Source organism: Columba livia, chromosome 1 (assembly GCF_036013475.1).
Source record: "Columba livia isolate bColLiv1 breed racing homer chromosome 1, bColLiv1.pat.W.v2, whole genome shotgun sequence".
In the NCBI taxonomy this organism is placed as follows: domain Eukaryota; kingdom Metazoa; phylum Chordata; class Aves; order Columbiformes; family Columbidae; genus Columba; species Columba livia.
In genome coordinates, this window is record NC_088602.1 from 130,513,298 (window position 1) to 130,539,222 (window position 25,925).

At 41.2% G+C, this 25,925-nt stretch overlaps 1 protein-coding gene across 39 annotated transcripts in view; it reads left to right on the forward strand.

Moving 5' to 3' along the window:
- CALD1 (caldesmon 1) overlaps positions 1-25,925 on the forward strand; it is a 255,661-nt gene that overhangs the window by 202,619 nt on the left and 27,117 nt on the right. For 23 of the 39 annotated variants that reach the window (XM_065029712.1, XM_065029778.1, XM_005510714.3 and 20 more), the window contains 2 exons: positions 19,970-20,113; positions 21,676-22,078. In XM_065029712.1, the coding sequence (XP_064885784.1) occupies positions 19,970-20,113; positions 21,676-22,078 (547 nt within the window). Of the gene's footprint in view, positions 1-19,969; positions 20,114-21,675; positions 22,721-23,370; positions 23,455-25,925 lie in introns of all 39 variants that reach the window. The other 16 variants (XM_021298735.2, XM_021298740.2, XM_065029673.1 and 13 more) reach the window with 2 other exon arrangements.

Below are 25,925 nucleotides of genomic sequence, written 5' to 3' on the forward strand. Positions count from 1 at the left end.
TGGTACCTTCCATCCAGTCCTGTGCTTATAACACCCAAACTTAGAAAGCTGAATGATCTGAACCTAAGAAATGTTTCTGTCACATTCTGTGTGCTAGTTGCTGGTTGTGCTGTTCTGCCCTGGCAGTAATACCAAGTTGTTTTCTTTCCCCTAAAAGGATATAATTAGGGTTTTCACAAGATTATAGCAAGCAGAGATTTTGCTGTTTATTGCCTAGTACCTGGCTTTCAGTGCCTTGCAGCACTTCTCAAGATGCATGACATCATTTCAGTGAGGGCCTGAGTCCTGAAAAGGCTGATGGTGTTGCATCGGTAGGCAACAGAGAAGTTCAGGCCTGGGAGAATTTAAAGCGCAGGACTCACAGGTGTGGAGGAAGAAGGTGGAGACACACATTAAAATGCAATTAGGTGAGAAGTGACAGGGGCTGCCTGGAATGTGGGAAGAAATTGGAGAAGGAACTGGAAAAAATTCTGGGGAGCCAAAATAGAGGGGAAAACCATTTGGAAGTTTTCTCTGTAACATAGGAAAGTAGGCAGTGAGGCCTTCCCTGGAGCTTCCCAAATATTTTGTAATTTTGTGGGAATATTTTGAGCAAACTTTGGGCAAGGGTCCAGAAAAACCGTTTGTGTATTCTTCTAGCTATGCACTAATGCTGACAGTTACACTGTCTCAAATTCATCTTGAGCTGGCAGAAGCACCCATAAGTACGTCCAAGATCACCTCTTTGGCAGAGGATTGCTAGTGTTTAATTTTTATGCCCGAATTTGCATTAGACCAACTGGTCTTATAATACTTTATTGATGTAGGTAATACCCTTCATGCTAGCCTCTGAATTCCCCAAATGGATGATTTTTTGACTGAACAATCCTGTGCATTAGTCAGATGGGAACTGAAGCACAAGGGAGTTTAAGCATCTCATGCAGGAGCTTGTAGCAGAGAGAGGTCAAATGAAGCCTTCTAAATCCCATATTTAGCATCTTAACTGCCAGCATGTTAACTTGAGTTAAAAGCAGGATTAATTTATTTTTCCAGTTTGGAGGATTGCTGATCTCCAGACCCTTTTGCTAACTCATAGCTGCTGAAGTATATCTTCTTGAGACAGTTCATCACCATATTCTTATTTACTCAGTAATTGCAGTCAATTGAGTTGTGGCAAGAGGTTGAACCACACTCTTTGTGATCAGGATTTACAATTCTCTTATGCTTGTCCTGATCCTTTATTGTGCCAAATATTCTGCAATTTACAAAATCCTTGCTTGCTAAATGTCAGGTATTTTCGCAAAAGTATATTAAACACCGATTTGCTGTCCAGTGCTTGGTTTTTTGCCTCCTGCCCTCCTCTTACCTTTAAGGATGCATGATTTAAATTGACAACTTTCATGAGAGGGTAAATTGAATTGCATCTCCCTTGCAATGGACTTGGTGTGCATATATTAATAGTTACTATGAATTGCTAGGAAGAGGATACTTGGATAAACCATAGCATATTTGGATCAAATCTAAGGTCTGTTCTCTGGTGTTATTATCTTTAATGATCCATCTGCTGTGCAAATGCCTTGTTATAGGAGTTTCACTGGCTTCGTAAAACACTCTTCTGTCTTGCAAAGAAGGTGAGACAGGAAGTGTTATGTCTTTGAATCAACACGAAGTCCTGCAATAGCCACTGCTGGAAGGGTGGGCTGACGTTCAGGTCAGTCCCATCTACACTGTGGGACTGAAGAGGGCGCAGTGAGAGCCATGGTGCACAGAAACCTTCCCATGTAATGTCTTCTGCACCTTCTGTAAGACTAAAATCTCTCTAGTGTAGAGATGCTATTTTTCTCATTCAGTCACCTTTTGGGAATCCTACCTCACCAAGCTGGCTTTTTGCACCTGTTGAAGCTTGAGAAGCAAAAGGACTTGACAGCAAACTAACTCCTTGTTTCCCAGTGGTAGGTTGAGGACCATATACCCCATTTTCCATACTTTCAGGTGCTTAGGTGTATCTTAGTTCACAACACAGTGCTTCAAAAAGGTACCAGACTGTATTGAGGCATGCTGAGCCCTGCGCAAAGCCTGAGGTACTTTTGCAGTGACATGGCCACAAAATCTCCCAAGCTAAACTAGCTTTTCACCCTTCCTCTCCCATTTCCCAGCAGGCACAACTCTTTTTAAAATACAAACTACTGATTTGGAAGTACCTAGCAAGAGAAGGCATTACACAGGGGAGAGGCAGGCTTTCACTTGCTCAGAGAGAGCTCAGGGGAGGATGTCTCTTTGTTCAGTATGCCAGCAAAAAAATGTCCCAGAATAATCAATTCTGCCAGTGGCTTTCACACACTTTCAGACATAATGATGGAAGTCAGCATGGTGCAGCTGTTAGAGATGGGCCTGGGAGGAAGAAGTGCATGTACCTTCAACAACTCCCTTCGGAAGTTGCTGGAAATACTCATGGTAGCTTCAACAGATTTTGGAGCAGGCCTGAAGTCGTGCAGGCAAAGCGTAGTTTAGGCTAAAAGAAGTTTGCCTATGTCTCTATTTTTCCATTTCATGAGTTGGCATTATAGAAGTAATAATACCGACCAGGCAGAAAGGCGTTGTAAGGATTAATTAACATTTGTAGAGCATGTTGAGATCTTTTGATGGGAAGAAGTCAGCAAGTGCAAAGTAATAAAATCTGCATTCACTCCTGGAATATAATGTATTTTTTCCAGAAACCTTGGCTTAAACATTTGTGTGTGTTAAGTGATGATTTTTTTCAATTACCTTTTCTTTATCAGTTGAATCTGAAAAAAGGCTTTGCTTCTTGGTGATGGAAACTTATAATCTCTTACCTTCTCCCACATTTGGAATTAAAGTCTCTTTTGACTGCACTTGCAGTCTGTTCCTGTTAGCTGTATCACTTTCTTACCTCAATAGACCTTCGCTCTTCTTCCTTACCTTGTTGCCCACCTTCTCTCACTTTCCTTCCACTCTTGGTCACACTTCTCTCTCCTATGGTCCCATCTGCTTTGCTCCTTCACCTTTGCTGCCCTGAACTCACCTGCCATTTCCTTTAGCAGTATGATGAAATTGAGATACAAGAAAATATATATCGTGTGGCATCAAACAGATACTTTGTGAACCAGTGCTTTGGTCATGGCATGAAGAAGCAAGGACAGTCACAACATGAAGTAATGCTGTGCCCTCCAAAAAGGGCACACTCATTGCTATCTGGAAAGAATCCAGAGCTTGTAGCTTCAGCCTATGTTTGTGCTGCTCTCTCTGCTCTCTCTCTCTGCTGCAACCCACGTGCCAACATGGAAACAATGTGAGTGTGTTTTGCCTGTTGGAGACATTGGAGCTGGGACAAGGACTTGGGCTCAGGGTTTGTATCTAATGAACATGAAACACAGAAAGGGCTGGAGGGGAGGTTGACCAGTTAGGGCAGAGGATGGCTGTTTGACAGTGGAAGATTTGCCAAAGAATGAACAGGATGTGATCAGTAACTTGTTGTGAACGCACAACTGGCAGTACCATTCAGCTCCCTGTGTCCACACAGAGCTCATATCTGAGGGGATGCTACAGTATAAAGTATTTTGCAACAGCTGTTACAGACTGATTCCCTATATGGAACTGTTGTTTCAAAATGAAATCAGAAAAAAAAAAAAAAACAAAAAACAGCCTACTGTGATTAATTGCTGCAAAATTGCTGTGATTTGAAAATGTGCCGTGTATTGCAGAAAAGCCCTTTCCTCTAGCACAGTGCCTCCACAAGGCAGTTTCTCCGCATTAAATGCCGTATGCCTCTCACAGCTGTGTATGCCACATTATAAATCCACAGACTGTGGATACTTCTAGGGCAAGCAAATTGTTGTTTTCTTCCATTTCTTAATTTTTATCTGGATATTTTCTGTGGATAACTCATGACTTGTAGACAGCTTGTTAGTGAATATTTGAAATGAGAGAGGTTTTAGTTGAATTTTAGAGTTCTATGATAAGTTTTTTAACCCTTTTTAAAGAACTCTGGATTTTAGATTTATATTTCCACCATGACTGATCAGCTGTCATGAACTCAAAGTCAGCTTTCCACAGACTTTTTCCAATAGTTTATACGGAGTTGTTTGGTAGATTCTTGTGAGTAAATTCTCCTGGAATAAGGATCACAGCAGAGCAATGTAGGAGGAACCAGCACATCTAAGGGAAAGCTAACTGAAAGGATAAAGCCAGAATATCTTATTGTGTTTATGTGGATGTAGTTGCAATGGCTGCATTTCAAGCTTTCAGCTGTTTAAATTGTGCAGTGCTGTTACATGATGTCTGCAAATCATTGTAATGTTAGTGTGCTGTTCAAAGTGATGTACGTGACCTTGCATATCTGTATAGTCCTGTTTTATGAAAGGGTTTTTTACCTTTCATGAAGGTGAAAGACACATCAAGATTAGCTTTCAGAGGGATACATGGAATGTATCTGCCCCTATTCCTGTTAACAAATGACAGGATCTGCACTCATAATTCCTCTGCTGTCTCCTTCTAATCACCTTGCCTGTTGGCAGCAGGTTTCTTGAACACCTGAAAAAGAGACAGATGCTTGTCCATTTTAAGAGTGAATAGCCATGAATTCTCCTTGAAACCAAATCTGCACCTGCACTGATCCGTGAGTTGTGTGCATGGGGAATTGGTACTAGAAAACTTTGAGACATATGATTTTCATTTTTTTTTTCCTGTTTACCATGTGTTGTAGCACTGAACGTATTTGTAATGCCGTATCCCCCTAAAGTGGTTTATTTCAGTTAGCATAAGGCTTCACAGTCCACTCTGTTTTGGTACTTGTTCTGCTCTTACCTTTGAGATGTTTTCCTGTCTGCAGTATTTATTTCAATACATAGTCTGTTGTGGTATGTTAAGGCTGCGTCCTCTTCTTGTATATTTTGTGTCAGGAAGAGTGGCTGAAAAAAAGATTATTCTATTATTATCTGAATGATTCTCTGGTAAAATTATTTTTCCAGGCTCCCTGTGTGCAAATACATGCCTTGTACTTTGTTCCTGCAATGCAGACTTTGCTGCATTTCTGAAAGCTCCAGCAGACATCTTCAGGGACCTGTCTGACTCTGAGCAATAGTCATTTAGTTACAATCTCTAATCCCCCAGGAAATACAGAGGGGTTTTGACACTTCACAGAGCCCAGGCTACTGCTAACACCCATACTTTTTATGAATCAAGCAGTAAAAACAGCAGGTTCTGACTGTAGGCATTTCAGATCACGTAACATTTCAGGCAAGGTCAAAGGAGTTACCAAGGGATGTGTAGTCTGAGTAATCACGACCTGCTATCGTACAGTTTCCATTCTGTTAGTCATAGTGGATTTTTGCTTTCCAAGCCCTGGACAGCCGCATGAACCTGGACCAATGCTGGATATCAATGCCAGAGCCACATACCCAGTCTTAGTGCTCTCGCACTCTGACATATCATTTTTCTCTTCTCTTCTCTTCTCTTCTCTGTCCTCCATGTATTTTCCCATCAACTTTTCTCCATTTCCCATATCATGCCCTGCAGGGACAGAGGCTCTTCATCCGTCGTTGCTGTCTGTCTCTCCAATTCCTCCTCTTTCCCAGCCCAGGGAGATACCTTGTTCCAGGCCACTTCCTACAGCCCAGTCTGTTTTATCCTTTCTTCTTCATTCCTGCTCCACTGGTTCTCTCTCTCAGTCTTCTTCAAATCCATAATCAACTTCAATCTTAAATCAATCATCAACTGATGTTACAGTTACGGAGCCGTAGCTGTAGCCTACTGCTGATCCACTCTAGGTGCAGCTCTATTTCAGTAATACATGAAATAAATCCTCTCAAGACAGGTCCAACATTATAGGTGGGTGTTGTCCCTGATACTGATTAATGTAATGTCATGAACTTTCTTCCCTTCATGAATCACCCATGGTACAGTCCTAGACCCTGGTTCCTTATGACACTCTACAAAACCTGACAGGCAAGTGAAGAAGAAACATGAATGCAAAAAAGAATTCTGCTCACAGAAAAGATTTGTCATCTTAGAAAACCAAAGCCAAGTTTCATCTCAAATTTCACATGGCAGGGTGGATGGCAAGTGGGTATGTGCTGGAAATTGATTGTGAGTAGGTTCGGCATGGTGATGCAGGATTAGAGGGTATGTGCCTGAGATTGGTTTGAATGTTAATTAATCCATTGATTGAGTTAGCTTTTTTTAGTGTTTATCCTTACATGATGTTCAATGGAGCTAATACAGGTTGAAACTAAAGAAACTTTCCATGTATGAGACCTATCCTTATGGTCCTGCTCTTCCTTTTAAAATGCAGCCCTCTTAAAATGCAGTAGTTGAATTACTCTTTGTGGAGGGAATGACATGCAAGCATCAGTTTGTTAAGAGGCTCTCTGCTTTGTGGTGTGCTGCATTAAACAAGCCCTCAAAGCAGGTAATCAGGGTGAAAGCAGAGAAGCAGATGAAATTGCAAGGCCAGAGGCTGGGTTTCCAGGTTTCCAGCGATATATACATAATTTATAATAATTCAGTTTGTATTTACCCAAAATGGTAGATTTGTTCTTGTTTGCCCATTTGGGAGGCATGCTGTTTTGCAATAAAAAAAAAAAAAAAAAACAGCAGAAATATTCTAGGTTTTTTAGAAAGTTCTTTTTTTTTTTTTTTTTTTTTTTTCTTTGCAAAACAATATCTGCTGCAGTTACAGGGCTAAACTGGACACAGAGAAGAGTGAAAGCCATTTCTCCTTGCATCCAGTCTCTTTGCCTTTGTCTCTACTGTGAAGCTTTGCTAAAATATCCCTTGTTCCTGTCAGTGCTGTAGCAACACTAGGATGTAGGCAGCCTATATGCTGAGCATCATGTTTTGTAAATCTGATTTTACCTTACCTAGCCAAGGCAGGCTTACAATTGCAGGGCTTGTCAGAAAGGTCTCCTTTCTGCCATCGCTGCCCTTAGAATTGAACCATTAAGAACAAACACTAGGATGCTGTAAAAAGCCTGGCATAAAAAATGTTGAAGTTGCTATTGCACTTTAATCCCATGTGTAAGAAACCCAAAAGTGTGATTCAGCTGTAAAGTACTTGTATCAGTCTAATAAATAAGCTGAATCTTTTGTATTTTACCCCCTCTTTATTCATCATTTTACACCTCTCAAAGTATGTCTTCTGGGTACAAGACTAAGACAGATCCTGTTCTGCTTAATCCACAATTTTGTTTGAGTTAAATTTGGGAGTCCAAGCTGGAGGAGCTACAGCTTCATTCAATAATAACACTTTCTTGCATTTAAAGGGTTACATCAGAAAAGTTGGCAAAAACAGACCATTGCTATAGGTTTAGGGGAACTAAACAATAATAATTGGGAATCCTCTTGAAATTAATTATAACTATTGTGCTTGAATAAAAGAAAGAACTCCACTTCCAAATGACAACACAATTTCTGCTACAGCCTCTGCTGGAAAAATATATTGCATGTGATGTGAGTTTTTTATTTTTAAATAGAAAGTGCTGTTTCTCATACTAATTTCTGAGAAAATATATATATATTTTATCTATGTATATGTGTGTATGTATATATATATATAAAATAGAAGAATTGCCATTGGACCATGAAAAATGGTCCTGTGCTCTTGGTCAGGTTCCTCCCCATAAGGCCGCAGAGTTTCTTAAGTGCTTTTGCTCCAGATTCCCCACAATCTGTCAGATGGGACATTCATCCCTGCCTACATCTACCTCAGGGTCATAGTTTAATGATATGACTACTCAGGAAGAGAAAATGGCCCAGTAACAACAATCCTCCTTCTGCCTTTCTTCCCTCCCTTACCTTCCTTTAATGATCTCTGATAGATATCATAGATGATGACATGAATTTGTATAAATTAAAAATATATTTGAAGGCAATACACATTGAAGACACCAGTTTGGCTGAAGTTTCTTGTAAGAAAATGTAGGTTTCATTCCTCAAATCTTTTGCATATTTTCTAGAAAGACTACGTTTCTCAATATGCAGAGGAACTTTTTAAAGTTACAAATGTTCATGTCTGTCTTCAGTTTTAATTCCTTCTGTATTGAGTAAGTCTGTCAGTCATGTTGGTTGGAGTTTTATTTGAAATAAAATATAAAGGAGGAGGAATTGGATCTTAACTTTGTATACATTCAGTAAGTTAGCAATTTGAGGTATGAAAGTGCCTTGAATGCCTTATTGAATACAGGGGCCCAAAAATGCAAGAAAGAAAATTTATTATTTGGTTTTGTAGCAGTTGTGGATTGCATATTCTTTGGTGAATCCTCTAAGTCCTTACTTATGCCTTAGCTAGGCAAAATGCCCATTATTCTCAAGTCATATGCCTGAAATATTACTGGGCAAAGCTGTGGCATAAATTATTTTGGATTTTATATGCAATAAAGCACTAGAAACTGGAGGTAGTGGCAGCAAGCAGAAAGGAATTAGCTACAGAGTCATCAAATTCCACATCAACCACAGTGGTATAAAGAGCAATTGGGTTTTGCTCCCACTTTTTAAAGTGTGAAAAAGTAAGCTTGTTTTTTGTACACTTTTTGCATGTTTGTTATCCACCAAGGAAACAGATTTCTGGGTGAATTCCCCTAAACCTCAGGGAAAGCAATAAAAAAGTAATAGTTAGCAGCTAGAAGGCACTTGGACAATTATAGTTTTCTGTCCAGTTACTTTTTTTTTTTCTTCTTTTCATCTGAAAGTTCTGAATTAAAACAGGTTGAACATGCCACACTGCTTACTGACAGGTCAATTCAAGTGTATTGTGGATGATGTAAAGCTGCAGAGCATTACAGATTTCACATATTGAAAGAATTACATGCTTTTCCCTGGGACACATCCAACAAGCACTTTTATCTAAATATAATATATGCTGGAGGCAAATCTGACATTGTTTCAGTAGCTGAAGGTTTTTACCCTTCATGTTAGCAGTCCTGTGTGCAATTTATGCTGGGGTACTCGGAGGCGATTTACCAGAGTTATCTGAATCTGGCTGGAGAATCTGCTTGCCCTTCATATTAAGAAACAGAACATCAGTTTTCAGCCACGAGGAAAAAAAAAATAAATGCATGGATGAGTCATTCTACCTTTGCGCGGGATGATGCAGTGATGTTACAGACTGGCTCCAACTATGAGGCCCAAGTTTTAGAGCTTGAATTTAAAACCAAAGCAGCAGTGTCGTGAAGAGCAGAAAACTGCAAGAAATGAGACAAGGCATTGAAAATCCAGGGTGTCTATGCAACTGAAACTTATATTTTCAACATAAGCCAGTAATTTGAGAAGCCAGGATCTGTACTAGAAGCTTCAGTGTCATCTTCAGCAATGAAATAACATCACTGCCTACTTTTGGCAAGAATTACTTGGTAGTCACAAGGTATTTTTGTCATTATATGGAGACATTTTTCCTTATGATTATTGCCTTGCATATCACTTTTTATACTTCCCTCTTCCATGTGGATTGCTTGCACATTAGTTTTTAAAAATCAAATTGTTAAAGCAATGAGAGTACTTACTGTTTCCTTACCGATGAGAAAAACTAAATGTCAAAAACATCAAAAGGCAAGAAACCATAACAATGAACTTACACAAGCTGGACCTCTCAGGAGACCATTTCTTTTCCATACTTAACTGTTTTGTCATGCAAACAAAATAACAATCTCACAACCAGATCTTTAACCAATGTAAATAATCTAAAGACTTTGCTCAGATGAAACAAAAAAAGAATTGTTAAAATGCAGATTGTTTTATCTTCTAGGTATTTTAGATCGAGATTAAAAGTAAGAGAAAGGCTTCTAAAGGGATGGTAGGAAATTAAGGATGCCAGATCTGACAGAAAGAATGTTCTTCTGCTAAGCCATTGAATAAATGGTTACCCAGCAGAAAAATAATAAACCCTGAACTCTTTGGAGAGAAGAAAAATAAGCAAATAATATTAGAAACACACAGTATGAAAATTATGTAAATGAGAAGGAAACACATTGAAAAATGTGTCGGTCTCTATTTTTCCTAGGCAACTATGTGGATATCTGGGTAACATGCCCGCTCAGGAATATAAGCTGTCTAGCCTTGGAGAATATGTGGGTGAAAAGAGTAAAAAATATTTGTGAGACAGAGATAAATTATAAGCAGAATGAGAAGGCATGTAACTTCTGTAAATGGAAGACTGTAGTTTCTAAGTCCAGTACGTACCACCATATAATCTGATCTAATTTTCCATGCCTAAGAGATAATGGAATTTCACTAAGTTCTGTCTATAGTGAGCTCAAGAATTGGTATTCTACTGTAGTATAACTTCCAAAAAGGCATCCATGTTAATGTGGAGATGCAAGAGATGGATGTTCCATCATTCCTTGTATATGTAATCACCCTCGCTGTTAAAAATGTATGCTTCATTTCCAGTTTTAATTTGGGTTTGATTTCCAGCCATTTGTTAATTTCATTCACTTATATCTGCTATGTTCAATGTGAAAAAAAGATGGTGCATGCCAAATTGAGAAATATGTGAAAAATATGGATGTTAATAACATCATTCATGCACAACATCGGATTGAGAACTGTGGTGACATGTCTGCATGTCTCCAGCATAATCCTGTTTTCACTCACTCCATCGTTTTGGAACATGAGCATTTAGGACTGGAGATCTGCTTGTTTCCTCATAAAAATGAATTTTTTTGAGCAGGTCTGAGCAGAATGCTGGCAGCTCTCATTGAGTTATGGAGGAATGATTAGCAGAAACAGTTTTCCAAACACCTGCCCCCCACTGTTCACCACATTTTTAGGTATGACTTGAGCAAAATACAGCTGACATTTGAGATGCGAAGCCTGACAGAGGCATAATCCTCTGGAAGCATGTGCTTTTGTTATGTTTGTTTTTTTGGGGGGTTGTTTGTTTGTTTTATTTGAAGATTGATCAGTTGTTTATATCTGTGTTTTGAAGCATGTCCATCATAACACAAATTAAATGAAGAGTAAAAAACCTAAAACCAGATGCAGTCATAAATCAAACAGGACTAAATATCGACAGTGATGCAAAGAGCACTCCCCAGTGGATATCATAACAGACTCCATCTTCGCTCCACCCATCCTTTCAGAAGAGCCTGGGTAAATATAAAGGCGTTATAAAAGCACAGAAGGCAAACAAATGCAGCTTCTATAAACTGAATCTAGCAGTGAAAATTCGTCATCAAGGGCGTTTTACTGATGTCCTCCATCTGCCATCAATTTGAAGATATACAAGTCAACAGATGCCACTTCAGCTGGGGTGGCAGTAGGTAATTAAGGTCTTAGAAGCAGGTTAATGTTCAATCGAAGGTGCAACAGTTTTGCACAGGATGAATGATTGCATTTCGTGGAGTGCACCACAGAGAAAATCAATCTGTAATAGATGTAAAGGCTTCTAGATAACCAAGTTATGTGGGAAAGAGCTGACTGAATAGGTACGGTTGCATCTAATTGGATGGGAGGGCCGTGCTATGAATGCAAGACAGTTTTGCAGGCAGGAGAAAGGGAAGACAGACTGGCATTGAGTGAACCACGAGGGAAAGAAAAGGTGGATCTGGCCTGCCTCATTAAGTTAAAAAACTAGTCTTAAAAGCTTTTGTTCATGTATTTCTGACACTCTCAAAGTGGAGACATAGTTCAGATCCACGGCTTTTCTTTCTCCCTGCATCCTCTAAAACAGAGTAGTGTGATCCAGCTTAAATTAGGCATTGTTTTTGTTGTTTTGTTTTTTTTCTAGCCATGTGAAAAATGAAAAAGAATTTAGATTCATTAGGCTTAGCTTATGACTCACTGAGGACAGGTATTGCTACAAATTATTTTCTCTTTAATGAGAATACACACTTTTTAGAACAGGGACCATATCTTCCCCTAGTTTTATAAAATGCCTACTCTAGCAAGCCTCTGAGCTTCATCAGAAAATGTCATGATTAAAATAACAACAATAATAATGTAGTACTACTGGGCAAAAAACTCTAAAACCAAAGTGACTCAGATAAAGTTTGAATGGATTTATGGTTTCACGTGGCAACCAGTTGAAGCTGGATCATATGAAGCATTTTTAGCTACACAATCATCCCGGCTATTACCAAGTTTCTTACTCGGTTACAACTTTATTGAAGTTCAGTGCTCAATGTAAAATAGAGAGTGTGCAGAATCTCTCTAAAGAAGTTCTGAGACAGGTGACCTCATCACCTATATTCCCAGTCCAGCAGAGTTATTTTCTATTCTAGCCTGTAGAGTCCACCCGTTCAGTTTGAGGGTAACATTTTAGACTTACTCAAACAATCAGGAGATCTGTTGTTGAATTCAGCAGACTTGGGATTTTAGTCCAGGAGACCTAAATCTGTTCTACCTGCTCAACAGGGCAGAACATCTGTTGTTACTTGTTATCCCTAGCTACTGCCGTCAGAAATGTCCTGTCACATAGATGAGGTGCTTAGTCTCCTGTATTTGAGTTATGCTGTGTGGGAAGTTTGATAGACTCAGCAATAACTCTTTACCAGGACAACTTAACCAATAATGCACAAGGTTACACTGCTTTTTCTTATGTCAGAAACATAGAGAAGGTAACAGGAGAAGCAGCCAACATGCTGGTTTTGATGGTTTGCTGTTGCTATTTTTTTCTTTCACTTGACGTTTAGACCAAGAGTACATTATCTTTGGTAACAAAGTGTAGAATGATTTCAAAGTCATTCTCTTCTGAATATTTAATAAGAGGTGTTGTGTATCAGAAGGCTTGGCATACCTTTTTGAGATCATGTTGTGCTGTGCTCTCATTGCCTGAGACAGCTAGAATGACTAACTGTAGAGAGAGCGTTACCTGCAAAGACTGAAAAGTTATGCAGAAGGTGACAAATGGATATAAGGTGAGCTTAATTAGTTGTGTGGTGTGTGCATGCTGGGCAGCAAGGCTGTTTTTCAAGGGTGGAGAAACAACACAGGCCAGTGTGGATCATCAGATTTCCATCTATTTGATATACAGAACTGAAATCCTGGAGTCATACTTTTTATTATTTTTTGACCCTTGGTCTAAAGAATGTCAAAAGCTGTAGGCAATTAGAAGATAAGCTCTGAAGACCTCCCAAGTTGATTTCGCTTGTGATGGCTAGCTAGGGAGACCTGTAATGGTGGTAGAGTGCGGGTCAGTCATCCCACTCCCAGTAGAGGGTACATGAATTCATGTGTCTGCCTGTGGTTTACTTTCTATGTAAAATGTGTTTGACACTCCAGGCAGCAGAGGAGGAGGCTGCTTAGATATCTAAGGAAAAGGGAGTGATGTGCTGACCAGGTTAGGGTGAACGAACTCGGTGCATGAGGACTGATTGATTCATAGAATCATTTCACAAAATAACAGAATCACAGAATGTTAGGGATTGGAAGGGACCTTGAAAAATCATCTAGTCCAATTATTCTGCTGGAGCAGGATCAACTAGATGAGGTTACACAGGAATATGTACAGGCGGGTTTTGAATGTCTCCAGAGAACATCCCTGGGCAGCCTCTTCGAGTGTTCTGGCACCCTCACTGTGAAGAAGTTTCTTCTCATATATAAATGGAACCTCCTGTGTTCCAGTTTGTACCCATTACCCCTTGTCCTGTCATTGGTTGTCACTGAGAAGAGCCTGGCTCCATCCTTGTGACACTCACCTTTTATGTATTTGTAAGCATTAATAAGGTCACCCCTCAGTCTCCTCTTCTCCAAGCTAAAGAGACCCAGCTCCCTTGGCCTTTCCTCATAAGGGAGATGCTCCACTCCCTTAATCATCTTTGTGGCTCTGTGCCAGACTCTCTCTAGCAGTTTCACTGTCCTTCTTGAACTGAGGAGCCCAGAACTAGACACAGTACTCCAGGTGTGGTCTCACCAGGGCAGAGTAGAGGGGAAGGAGAACCCCTCTCGACCTATTAACCACACCCCTTCTAATACACCCCAGTATGCCATTGGCCTTCTTGGCCACAAGGGCACAGTGCTGGTTCATGGTCATCCTACTGTCCACCAGGACCCCCAGGTCCCTTTCCCCTACACTGCTTTCTAACAGGTTGTTCCCCAACTGATACTGAAACCTGGGGTTGTTCCTACAGAGATGCAAGTCTCTACGCTTGCCCTTGTTATATTTCATTAAACTTTTCCCCATCCAACTCTCCAGCCAATCCAGGTCTCGCTGGATGGCAGCACAGCCTTCTGGTGTGTCAGCCACTCTTCCCAGTTTGGTGTCATCAGCAAACTTGCTGACAGTCACTCTATTCCCTCATCCAAGTAATTGATGAATATATTGAATAATACTGGTCCCAGTACTGACCCTTGAGGGACTCCACTAGATACAGGCCTCCAACTAGACTGTGTCCCATTGACCACAATTCTCTGGCTTCTTTCCTTCAGACAGTTCACAGTCCACCTTACTACCCAATTGTCCAGACCACACTTCCTCAGTTTAGCTGTGAGGATGCTCTGGGAGACTGTGTCAATTGCTTTACTAAAATCAAGATAGACCACATCCACTGCTTTACCATCATCTATCCACCTGGTTATGTCCTCATAAAAGCCTATGGGGTTGGTCAAGCATGACTTCCTCTTGGTGAGGCCATGCTGACTGCCTCTAATGACCATCTTATCCTTGATATGCCTTGAGATACAACCAAGGATAAGATGTTCCATCACCTTTCCAGCGATAGAGGTGAGGCTGATTGGTCTGTAGTTACCCGGGTCCTCCTTCTTGCTCTTTTTGAAGACTGGAGTGACATTTCCTTTCCTCCAGTCCTCAGGCACATCTCCCATTACCCACGACTTAGCAAAGATGATGGAGAGTGGTCTAGCAATGACTTCAGCCAGCTCCTTCAGTACCCGTGAGTGCATCCCATCTGCACCCATGGATTTAGGGATGTCCAGATTGCCTAATTGCTCCCTAACCCAGTTCTCATCAACTGAGGCAAACTCCTCCATTGTCCTGACTTCCTCTGGGTTCTCAGGAGTATGGGGCTCCTCAGGACAGCTTCTGACAGCACAGACAGAGACAAAGAAGACGTCTAGGAACTCTGCCTTCTCTGCATCTTCTGTCACCAGGGAACCCACCTCATTCATCAGTGGGCTTACATTGCCTCTAGTGTTAGTTTTATCTGCAATGTATTTGAAGAAGCTCTTTCTGTTGTCCTTGACCCCTCTCGCAAGGTTTAATTCTAAGGAGGCCTTAGCTTTCCTAGTTGCCTCCCTACATCCTCTGACAACAGCCTTATATTCTTCCCAAGTGGCCAGCCCCTTCTTCCATGATATGTAAACTGTCCTCTTCCACTTGAGCTTGCCCAGCAGTTCCCTGTTTAACCACGCAGGTCTCCTGGCTCCCTTCCTTGATTTACTATGTGTCGGGATGCTCTGATCTTGAGCTTGGAAGAAGCAGTCCCTGAATGCTAACCAACTATCTTGGGCCCCGTAGCTTCAAGTACCATTGCCCACGGGATTTCCTCTAGCAATTTCTTGAAAAGGCCAAAGTTGGTGATACTGAAGTCCAGGGTTTCAGTTCTGCTTGGTATTTTGTTCCTGCCACATGAGATACTAAACTCCACCATCTCGTGGTTGCTGTAGCCAAGGCACCCCTCAACCTTTACCACTTCAACCAGACCCTCCTTGTTTGTGAGAATGAGATCTAGCAGTGTCCCTCTTCTAGTTGGCTCATCCACCATTTGCATGAAGAATTTATCATCATCAATTCACTGGAGGAACCTCCTGGACTGTGGATGGCTGGCTGAGTAGTCCTTCCAGCAAACATCCCGGTAGTTAAAATCTGCCATGACATCCAGGGTCTGTAACTGTGAGGCTGCTCTCAGCTGTCTCTTGAAGGCCTCATCAACTTCCTCACCCTGATCTAGTGGCCTGTAATAGGCACCCACAACAGTATCACCCCTGCCAGTCTGCTCCTTAATTCTCCCCCACAGACTCTCAACTTGCTCCTCATCTGCCCCTGGACAGTACTCAATACATTGTAGTTGCTCTCTCACACAAAGAACAACTCCACCACCACCCCTGGCTGGCCTGTCTTTCCTGAGAAGGACATAGCGATCCATGACCACATTCCAGTCATGTGAGCTGTCTCACCATGTCTCTGCAGTTGCCACCAGATCATAATCTCCTGACTGTACACTGCTTTTTGACTCCTGCTGCTCATTCCTCGTGCTGCACGCATTGGTGTATAGGTATTTCAGGGAGCGAGCTGAGCACTCTAATTACACCCTAGGGGGATAGGAGGCCTCCCAGTCTTCATCAGTTCTAGAGTGCTCTACCCCACTGGTGCAAGCCCAACTACAACCCCATCCTCCTTCAAATCTAGTTTGGAGCTCTCCAAATGAGCCCAGCTAATTCCTGCCCCAGCATCCTTTTGCCTCTGCGAGATAAACCTTTCCTGCGTAACACTGTCCGGACTGGAGTCTTATAAAACCAGTCATTATCAAAGAATCCAAAGCCCTGCCCGTAGCACCAGTCTTGTAGCCAATCATTTATGGACTGAATTCTTCTATTCCATCCCACATTGGAAAGAGGGAAGTGAAAATAACTTGCACCCCAGACTCTTCCACCAACCATCACAAGGCCTTGAAATCTTCATTCCCCTCAGACTACAGGATGCAGCTTCCTCCCCACCTGTCTGGAAGATCAGTAGTGGGTAGTAGTTGGTCGAGTGCACCAGGTTGGGGAGTACCCTGGTGATGACCCTGATCCGTGCTCCAGGTAGACTATATGCTTCCCTATGATGAGGGTCAACTCTGTATGTTGGGCCCTCTGTCCCTCTCAGAAGCAAATTGTCTGCTACAATTACCCTTCTTTATTTCTTATTGAAGGCAGTCTTGAGGTGTGGAGTCAACCACCTCTTTCTATGTGACCTTGTAGGCGGGCCTTGCACCACATCCTCACCTATCTCTTCTTCAAGATCCAGGGCCACGCCACGTCAGCCACAAGACCCTCAAGATCATTGAGTCCAACCATAACCTAACTGTAGCACTAAACCATGTTCCTAAGAACCTTGTCTAAACACTTCCACAGATTATGAGTCCACCACTTTCCTGGGCAGCCTGTTCCAACATCTGACAACCCTTTGTGTGAAGAATTTTTTCCTAATATCCAATCTTAACCTTCCTTGTTGCGACTTGAGGCAATTTCCTCTTGTCCTGTCACTTGCTACTTGGGTGAAGAGACCAACACCTGCCATGCTACAACCTCCTTTCAGGTAGTTGTAGACAGCAAGAAGGTCTCCCCTCAACCTCCTTTTCTCTGGGCTGAACAGCCCGAGTTAATGGTAAGATGTTAGTGGTCAGAAAAGCATATTTTTATGGGCAGAAATGGCATTGATCTAACTTACACCATCTTTCCTATGACAGGACTTCTCATGAAAAGTCAATGACAGTTAGGGTGACTGTGTTGAATCATTTCAGAAACGATCCTGCTGTCAGCTTGGTCACAGCATGAGCATTAGCCCATTAATTAACATAGCCAACCTGAACCTGCATTTTCAGCCTACTCTACTGTGAGTCTGTGGTGGCTACTCAGATCCACTCCAGCAAAGCCTGTGTTTCCAAGGCAAGCAAAACAGCCTGTAGAAGTACAATCTGGGAAGTAGCGTTAAAGTAGTTGTAAAGAAAATACAATACAGATCTATAAAATACTGCTGTTAATTCTTGATATGACTGTTTCCAGATTAGTGGGGTTGTTTCATGTATCCATGTTGTTGATTGAATTGAATTGAATTGAATTGAATTGAATTGAATTGAATTGAATTGAATTGAATTGAATTGAATTGAATTGAATTGAATTGAATTGAATTGAATTTTTAAAGGTGGAACCCTTGTCTGGTGTACTTGTTCCATGTGGGAAACCTCTGTGATATGCAGTGAGGCAGTGGATATACCTAAAAGGATATTGAGAGAGATTGTCACCTTTCTTAACAGATGATCTATGTTATAAGTGTCCAAGGACAGGAAATACATATCTGTTTTAATTTGACTTATTTAATGCATACCATTTGCTGGGAGTTTTGTGCTTAAGGTATTTTTTTCTTCCCTTTTTTATTTTTTTAAGAAACTGATGTTTTTTTTTTAAAAAAAGATATTTTAAAGAGGCTTTCAAAAGTGGTTGTTCTCTTCGCTGTGTAGGAGTGTTCTGTGTGGGTACAGAAAGTGTAATAAACTACTTCATCCTCCTGTGGTCTCACTGCTAAGACAAATCCTGAACCATAGGCACTGGGAATCAGCGCAGTCATGGCCATTATCCAGTTGCCACAGGCTAAGAGCAGCATGCTGTCTCCTGTGCCCATACATTTGGAGTTCAGAGCTAAAAAGATCATAGGCTCCTTGCAACCAGAACATCTTACTAACAAGTGGGCTTTCTGTGGTCAGTTAGCTAATGCAGTTTTATTCCAGAGAGAGTCTCTCTCATTTGCAGATTAAAGACTCTATTGCTTTATTATTGTATTCATATGCCTTCTATTCTAGACCTAAATTAAATGTTGATCCCCTTTTAAATTTCTTACTAATGACAGGAAGTGTTTTTCCTTGCCTTCCCTAAATCACCTCTAGTGCTTTTAATTCATCTTCTTCCTTTCTTCCGCTTCCCTCTATCGTAATCCTTCATGGCTATTCTGCTAATGGTTTTCACCCTCTTTGAGGGGAGCTGTTTCTACAACGAAAACATTGCAAGTTCTTGAAGTGGAGCATGAAAGTAGCAAATCAAATCCCCCATGTACTGAGGCCAAGAGAAGTTGCAAGGGATGAAAATGCTGTTGCAGGTCTGGCAAGTGACTCAGCTGTGTTGAGCTTTTAGCTTCCATTTTGAATTTTTAAAGGAAAATTGCAATGATTCTATGTCTGGTGAATGTCTTCTTTCATCCTTCTTGAAGAACAAGGTGGTGGGAGAGGCTGAGACCCAGAGAGTCTAATTCATGACTAAATCAAAATGCTTTAGTCGCTTTTAATGTTAAAATATTCCTTGAAACATAAGCTTTAACTGTGCTCATTTTTACGCTGTGCAGAGGTTTTTTTGTTGTTGCAGTTTGTTTGTTTGTTTTGTTTTGTTTTGTTTTGTTTTGATTTTCCTTCTATGTGCATTGCTGTACAGCTAACTTAAATGGGTGACTACATAAGGAATGCTGACTTCTTAACTATCACGTATCAGGCCATTGCTGGAAGCAAAGTAAATGAATGTCCTGACTGGTTCTGGCACGTATTAGCTTCCTATTTGAGGTCTTTCCCTTTATTTCATGCAGTAATAATACACCCCAGCAAATACTTGAATGGGTTGCAGGATTATTAGGATTGTAATGTCTTGCTTTCCTTTTCAAGTAGGATGAAGCTAAATGTAATGATCTGTTGAGTTAGATGAACACAATGGGTTCTCAGCTGTAGGATTTCATCACAGTGGTGATGATTTGGCCTGTCAGGGCTCCGGCCTCACAAAAAATTTTGTAGGTGTCAGATGTTTCTCACTCAGAACCAAGAGCTGAGAGCTGTTGTCATACTTGTGTTTCCCTTCTTTGTAGTCTTTCACTTTTAGAATACTGTTGCATTTTAAGCATGTTATATTTAAAGGAGGCTAATGAAAAGCTGCTTGGCTAAGTCCAGCTTCAGTTACATGGCCCTGAGCAACAGTCTGCTCTAACACTGTTGTGTGCATTCTGGCAGGACCATAGTGTAGTCGAATAGGATGTCTGCTCAGCTACAGAGCTGGGCTTTTATGGTCTTGGTATTTTCTAAGAGCAAACTGACAGCATGGTGCTGCTGCTGGTTTTTCTATGACTATTTCGTCAAGTTCACTTCTGAAAAAAAAAAAAAAGAAAACCAAAAAGAAGATTTGAAATTATGCATCTCAACAGCTTATTTTCTAAACAGCATATGGAGCAGCACCTGCATCAATGCTTACTCTGCTTTGATCAACTTCTTTATGTAATTTTTTAGTCACAGTGTCCTATATCATGCTATAACCTCTTTTTTTCCCTATCCCTAATTCCCTGTTGCAGGCTGTCTTACCAGAGGAACGATGACGATGAGGAAGAAGCTGCCAGAGAACGTCGCCGACGGGCTCGACAGGAGAGGCTGCGGCAAAAAGAAGAAGGGGATCTATCAGGAGAAGTAACAGAGAAATCAGAAAATGCCCAAAACAGGTAAACATCTGATGTTGTTTACCAACAAGTCAACAGTAATTTTTGTTCAGGGTAGAGAAGTATCCTGAAGAGGTCTGTTTTGCTAGCCAGAAGTCCCAGGTTTGGCTATCTTTGCTCTGAAGAGAATCTAACACTGTGAGGAGCACTGCTGTCTGTTCCTACATATTGGGGTAGGAGCATCACTGAACCTGGGCTTGAAGCTCATGAGGTTCATGACCTATTGCCAGGGTGTCCACAGGGCTGTCTATGTGGTAACTCAGCTGAGGCTCATCGAGGAGAATAACTCTGATGCATCCTACTGTCAGATTCCCTCAGACATGACTGGCTCTGGCCTCACAAAGCTCCACATCTTTTGTCCTGCTTATAGGGGCTATGGTGTCATGGAACCAAGACACATGAGATTGGTGGGCACCCAGTTGCAGCTGAAACACGCCTGAAAAGCACTGGATATGAGTGCTAGACCTCAGCTGTTATCTAGAATTTTCAGAGTCATGTAGCTATAAACAGCAGAAAAGCTTATGGAATGAGGTGCCACTTGTCACAAGCTGGATGAGGAGAGCTGGTCTTCCAGTCTCTCTATCATTTATTCAGTTTCACATAGTCACAAATATTGTATCCAGATTTCAGTAGCCATAACACATTTGAAATGAGAGACCAGAAATTAGTGTGGTGTCAGGCTAATAGATACTGAGCACAAGTAGCATTCTGTTAAAGACAAGGAGAATGGATATAGACAGGAAAACAGCAGCATTTCGCATTGTAGATTATAATCTTTTCCCACACCAGAGAAAGAAAAAAGCCAGAAAGAGGGAAGAAACCTGCACACAGGAGAATTAAACAGATGAATATTGAAGGAGTCAAAAAACCTCCAGGAGCTGAGAGATTCAGTCCTGATACCTACAAGTGTTGAATAGTATGTCTTAAATTATGTGCTCTGCTCACTCCATCTTCTAACAGACTATTGTTCCTGTGTAGACAATCACAACCTCATTGCACCCTTAATTGCTATGCTGTCCCATTGGGGACTGTACCTGTGGATGTTGTTGCTGAACAGGAGTACCTTCTGTTGTTAGAGAACTTCACTGAAGTCAGTGTAGCATCTTCAAAAATTTGCCTGGTTGGAAGGCTGTACACAAGACATGTATACCTCAGGCCAATCTTCAGAGGCTTTAAAGCAGGCTAAGGTTTTCCAAGTATTCTGCTGCTGGGTGCAGAAGGGGGGATGAATTTTTCAGGGCCATTCATTTTTCTGCTACTCCAGCCTTCAGGGACCCAGTGCTTACTGAAGCCAATAAGACTCCCAGGGACTTTAGGGGCTGTTGGAGCTTGCCTGGAAGGGAATCTTGCCAGGGTCTCACATTGTGAAACACCACATTCCCATACATGTAGAAATGCCAAAATTAATCCTTGGAACCATTTTGCTAAATTTTGAAGTATGCAACTTTTGTGTTTTCAAACCATAGAATGATGTTACAGTAAGCTTTTGTTTTTCTAGAAACAGCTAAGGACATATGTTGTCAGAAAAATTATTTTTTTAATGCAGAATTGTCACTTTTATGTAGTGTGGCAGAAGAGGAAACCAAGCGTACAACAACTACAGCAGGAACAGATGATGAAGCTGCATTGTTGGAGAGACTGGCAAGACGGGAGGAGAGACGCCAAAAACGTCTACAGGAAGCCCTGGAACGTCAAAAGGAATTTGACCCCACGATCACAGATGGGAGCTTGTCACTGCCCAGCAGGAGAGAAGTAAACAATGTGGAAGAAAATGAGACCACAGGGAAAGAGGAAAAAGCTGAAACACGCCGAGGATGCTATGAGATTGAGGAAACAGAAACAGTTACCAAATCATACCAAAGGAACAACTGGAGGCAAGATGGGGAAGAAGAGGAAAAAAAAGAAGGAAAAGACAAGGAAGAGGTACAGGAGGAGAAACCAAAGGAGGTCCCCATAGAGGAAAATCAGGTAGATATGACAGCAGAAAAATCCATAGATAAAGAAGAGGTAGTAGAAACAAAAGAATTAGCTGAAAACGCAGAGGAACACAAAGCAGAGAATGATGTAAATGCTGTGCCAGAAGGGGAGAAGAGTGTAACTGATGATGAGGAGGCAAAGGCTGAGGAAGAAAGGAAGAAAGCAGAAGAAAGGGAGAAAATTGAGGCAGAAGAAAGGGAGAGGTTAAAAGCAGAGGAAGAAAAGAGGGCAGCTGAAGAAAAACAGAAAGCAGAGGAGGAGAAGAGGGCAGCTGAGGAAAGAGAGAGGGCTAAGGCAGAAGAGGAGAAGAGGGCAGCTGAGGAAAGAGAGAGGGCTAAGGCAGAAGAGGAGAAGAGGGCAGCTGAGGAAAGAGAGAGGGCTAAGGCAGAAGAGGAGAAGAGGGCAGCTGAGGAAAGAGAGAGGGCTAAGGCAGAAGAGGAGAAGAGGGCAGCTGAGGAAAGAGCGAGGGCTAAGGCAGAAGAGGAAAAAAGGGCAGCTGAGGAAAAGGCTAAGCTAGAAGCAGAGAAATTAAAGGAAAAACAAAAGATGGAAGAAAAGAAAACAGAAGATAAACAGGTAAAAGAGAAGAAAGTACAAGAGGAGAAATCTCAACCAGCTTTCCTAAGAAAACAGGTACAGTAAACATTTTGCACCAGAATAAGACACCTGTGGTTTGTGAGAAATGTAATGCTAGGAAAAAAAAAAAGTTTGAATTGGAATTTCCTCACAGATCTGTTCCTGCATTGAAATGACTAATACTAATGCTTGCTTTCTTGCTCTCTCTTTTTGAAAATATGGCTCCTTAATTCTTCTTACCAATAATGCAGTGCACAACATACCTGACCTCACTCCAGCATTCCAAGAAAACCTTGCATGTTCAGACCTCTGCATGATTTTTTGCTGCCTTTTTTTCTCACCTGCTATAAACTGGCCTCAAGCAGTAACACATGAGGTGGAGGCAGGCCCATCTTGGCACAAAATGTCATGAGCACTTGGTAAACTGTATGAAGAATGTGTGTGCTAAATGCAATCACAAGAGAGGGTTCTCTGCTGGGACATGGGAGCATGATGCCACGCAAGAGAGGAAGGCCCACATGGGGGAATGGGAACATTTGGAGAGGGTGGAGGGAGCACAACTGCACACACAGATGTGGACACAGAAGCATATGGTGGAGATGTGGCTGCACACAGGATTGGTACATCAACACAGTGTGGAGAAAAAAAGTGCAAACAGATGTGATATTTTACGATTAAAAAAAAATCTTAAAAACCCAAAAACAAAGGGGGAAGAAAAAGAGGTTAAAGTGGAAGCTAATAAGGAAAAGTTACCAGATGAGAAGCTCCGACCTACTTCCAAAAAAGATCAGGTAACTTTTAAACCATTGATTTAGATGTTGTAGGGAAACTCGAGATGAGAAAATAAATAAGGGTTCCATAACTGAAAGTTGCTTGTTCAGCAAAGTACTTAAGTGTGTGCTTCATTTCAAGAACATGGGTAATCCTGCTGAAATAAATAGTGATGAAGCTACTTATGTGCTTAAAATGAAGTAAATGATTAAGTATTTTGTTTTTGGGGGGCTTTAGAACCAAATCCTGTTTGTCTTAGTACAAATACTTCAGGAAACTCACTTTGGTCAATAAGGCAAGGGTGGTTTGCACCCTAGGGATGAATTTTTCAGGACTGTATCTACTAATCATCCTTCCCTGGTTTCCTCCCACTCTACTGTGAACTTTTCCCCTATGAATGAGACCTTCTCTTAAAATAATAATAATAATAATAATAATAATAATAATAATAATAATAATCATCATCATCATCATCTAAGCCCTTTGGCCACCTGACTGCCTTAACTAATGATTTCCCACAAGCTGCAATGCCCCGTGATATAAACCATGCATACCCAAGATTCTTCTTTTGTTTTAAAGAGAAAATCTACAAAATTTACTGCATTGCATTTCCACTGTAAACACAGGAACTGGTGCCATGGTGTTTTACTGTATGGTAAGTAAATAAGACTTGGGGACCATTTAATTTTCATGTTACAGCTGGACACAGGGAGCCACATTCAATGTTGTGTAGCAACTGTGGTTTTGGTTCAATGCAACAGGTGTCAAAATACCCCCTGCTTCTAATCAGACATGAAGACTGGTCCAGGCATTGGAATTTTGGACCCATTTGGGTTCAGCCAAGTCTGTGTAGCTTAAGGGAGCCACAGCACAGAGATCTATTAACAGTGACGTGCAGCTTGCTGCCTGTCCAGCTCCTTGGGAGCATCAAGGGTTGCAGAGGCATCTGGTCCAGGAATCTGAGTTGTTGGATTAATTCAGAATATGCTGTAGATGCTTAGCTTACCGTCAGAGAGTGATGAAGGCAAATCACGTCACAAGGTTTTATGTCCATTTGCCTGGCTTGATCATCTGAGACATGTAGGATTGAAAAGGCAAATGAAGTGATTAAGATGGTTAGAAGAAAGGTTCCTAATGAACAGGGAGAGAGAGCAGCAATACTAGAATAATTTACTCTAGAAAGGGGAAGTATTAAAGGAGAATTAATGGAGGTGCTTCGGAATAGTGTGTTAGAAAAACTAAACAACTACTATAAATTTAACCAATTGCCGTACAAAAATAAGGGATGGATTATGTTCTTCATAAGACAGAATCAGCTTGTAATACTCACTGTTGCACACAATCTTTGAATATTACAAATAAATGTAAAAAGAAGGCTGTAACTGTACACAAATATGGATTTTGTGGGGAACCTGAGACACAATCATCCTGCTTGTGTTTATATGGAGCTCAGTCAAGTCTCACTGGAGGTTTCATTATGCTTTTGAACGGTAGCCGCATGGCTAAATTATTCCAGGTATTGGTAAGACGTTTAAAAATGCCTTGTGATTTTAGTACTTCCAGTTTGGATGCTCAAGGTGAGACAATTTAAGACAGTTCCACTTTTAGTGCAATGCTGTGTACTCATCCACCAAAAGGTAAATCTTTTGCAAGTGTATTAAGCTGAACATAAAAAATGCTCAGTTTTGAAAATTGTTGCTTCTTGGTTTCTGAAGAAAAATTTATAATCTCAGACTTCAGACAAGTCAACATGAGTCTCCCATCTCTACTCCTCCCCTGCCCCATACAAATTTTAAAAGGCCTGTTTCTGAACCATATATGCAGTTAAGAGGATGGGAGCATATAATTAAAAAGATCCTGAAGGAATATGGTGGATCTTACATAATCAGATTTTGCTTTTCCAGTTGTGCAACACAAGCCCATGTCCTTTCTTCATGTGACCAAAATCTGACCTACTAAGTTCAGGTTTTGATCAAATCATCAAGAAAATCTGTCTCCTTTTCTGAACGGCCCCACAATTTTTGGTTCTCAAAAGTGGCCTGAAAAGTTCACAAGAAGAAACTTTCTCATGATGTGAGACTCTTGGTATTTCCTGCTTCCAGTTTGGCTAGACATGCTGAAACAGTTGCTTTTCTCATGGTATTTGGGTATGGTAGTTGGCTCTCTATGGAAGCCCTAGATCCAGATGTACACAGCTTTTAAGTCACAAAGTAATTGAGCCCAAATAAGGAATTAAATTTGCCAAATGGCCCAGATCTCAGTAACTGAATCACTTTGGTCTGAATGTGTTCAAACTCTAGATTTAGAAAAGAAGAAAAAGAAAAAAAATATATGAAAGAAAAGGAAAGGGGGAAGGAAAGGGGGAAGGAAAGGGGGAAGGAAAGGGGGAAGGAAAGGGGGAAGGAAAGGGGGAAGGAAAGGGGGAAGGAAAGGGGGAAGGAAAGGGGGAAGGAAAGGGGGAAGGAAAGGGGGAAGGAAAGGGGGAAGGAAA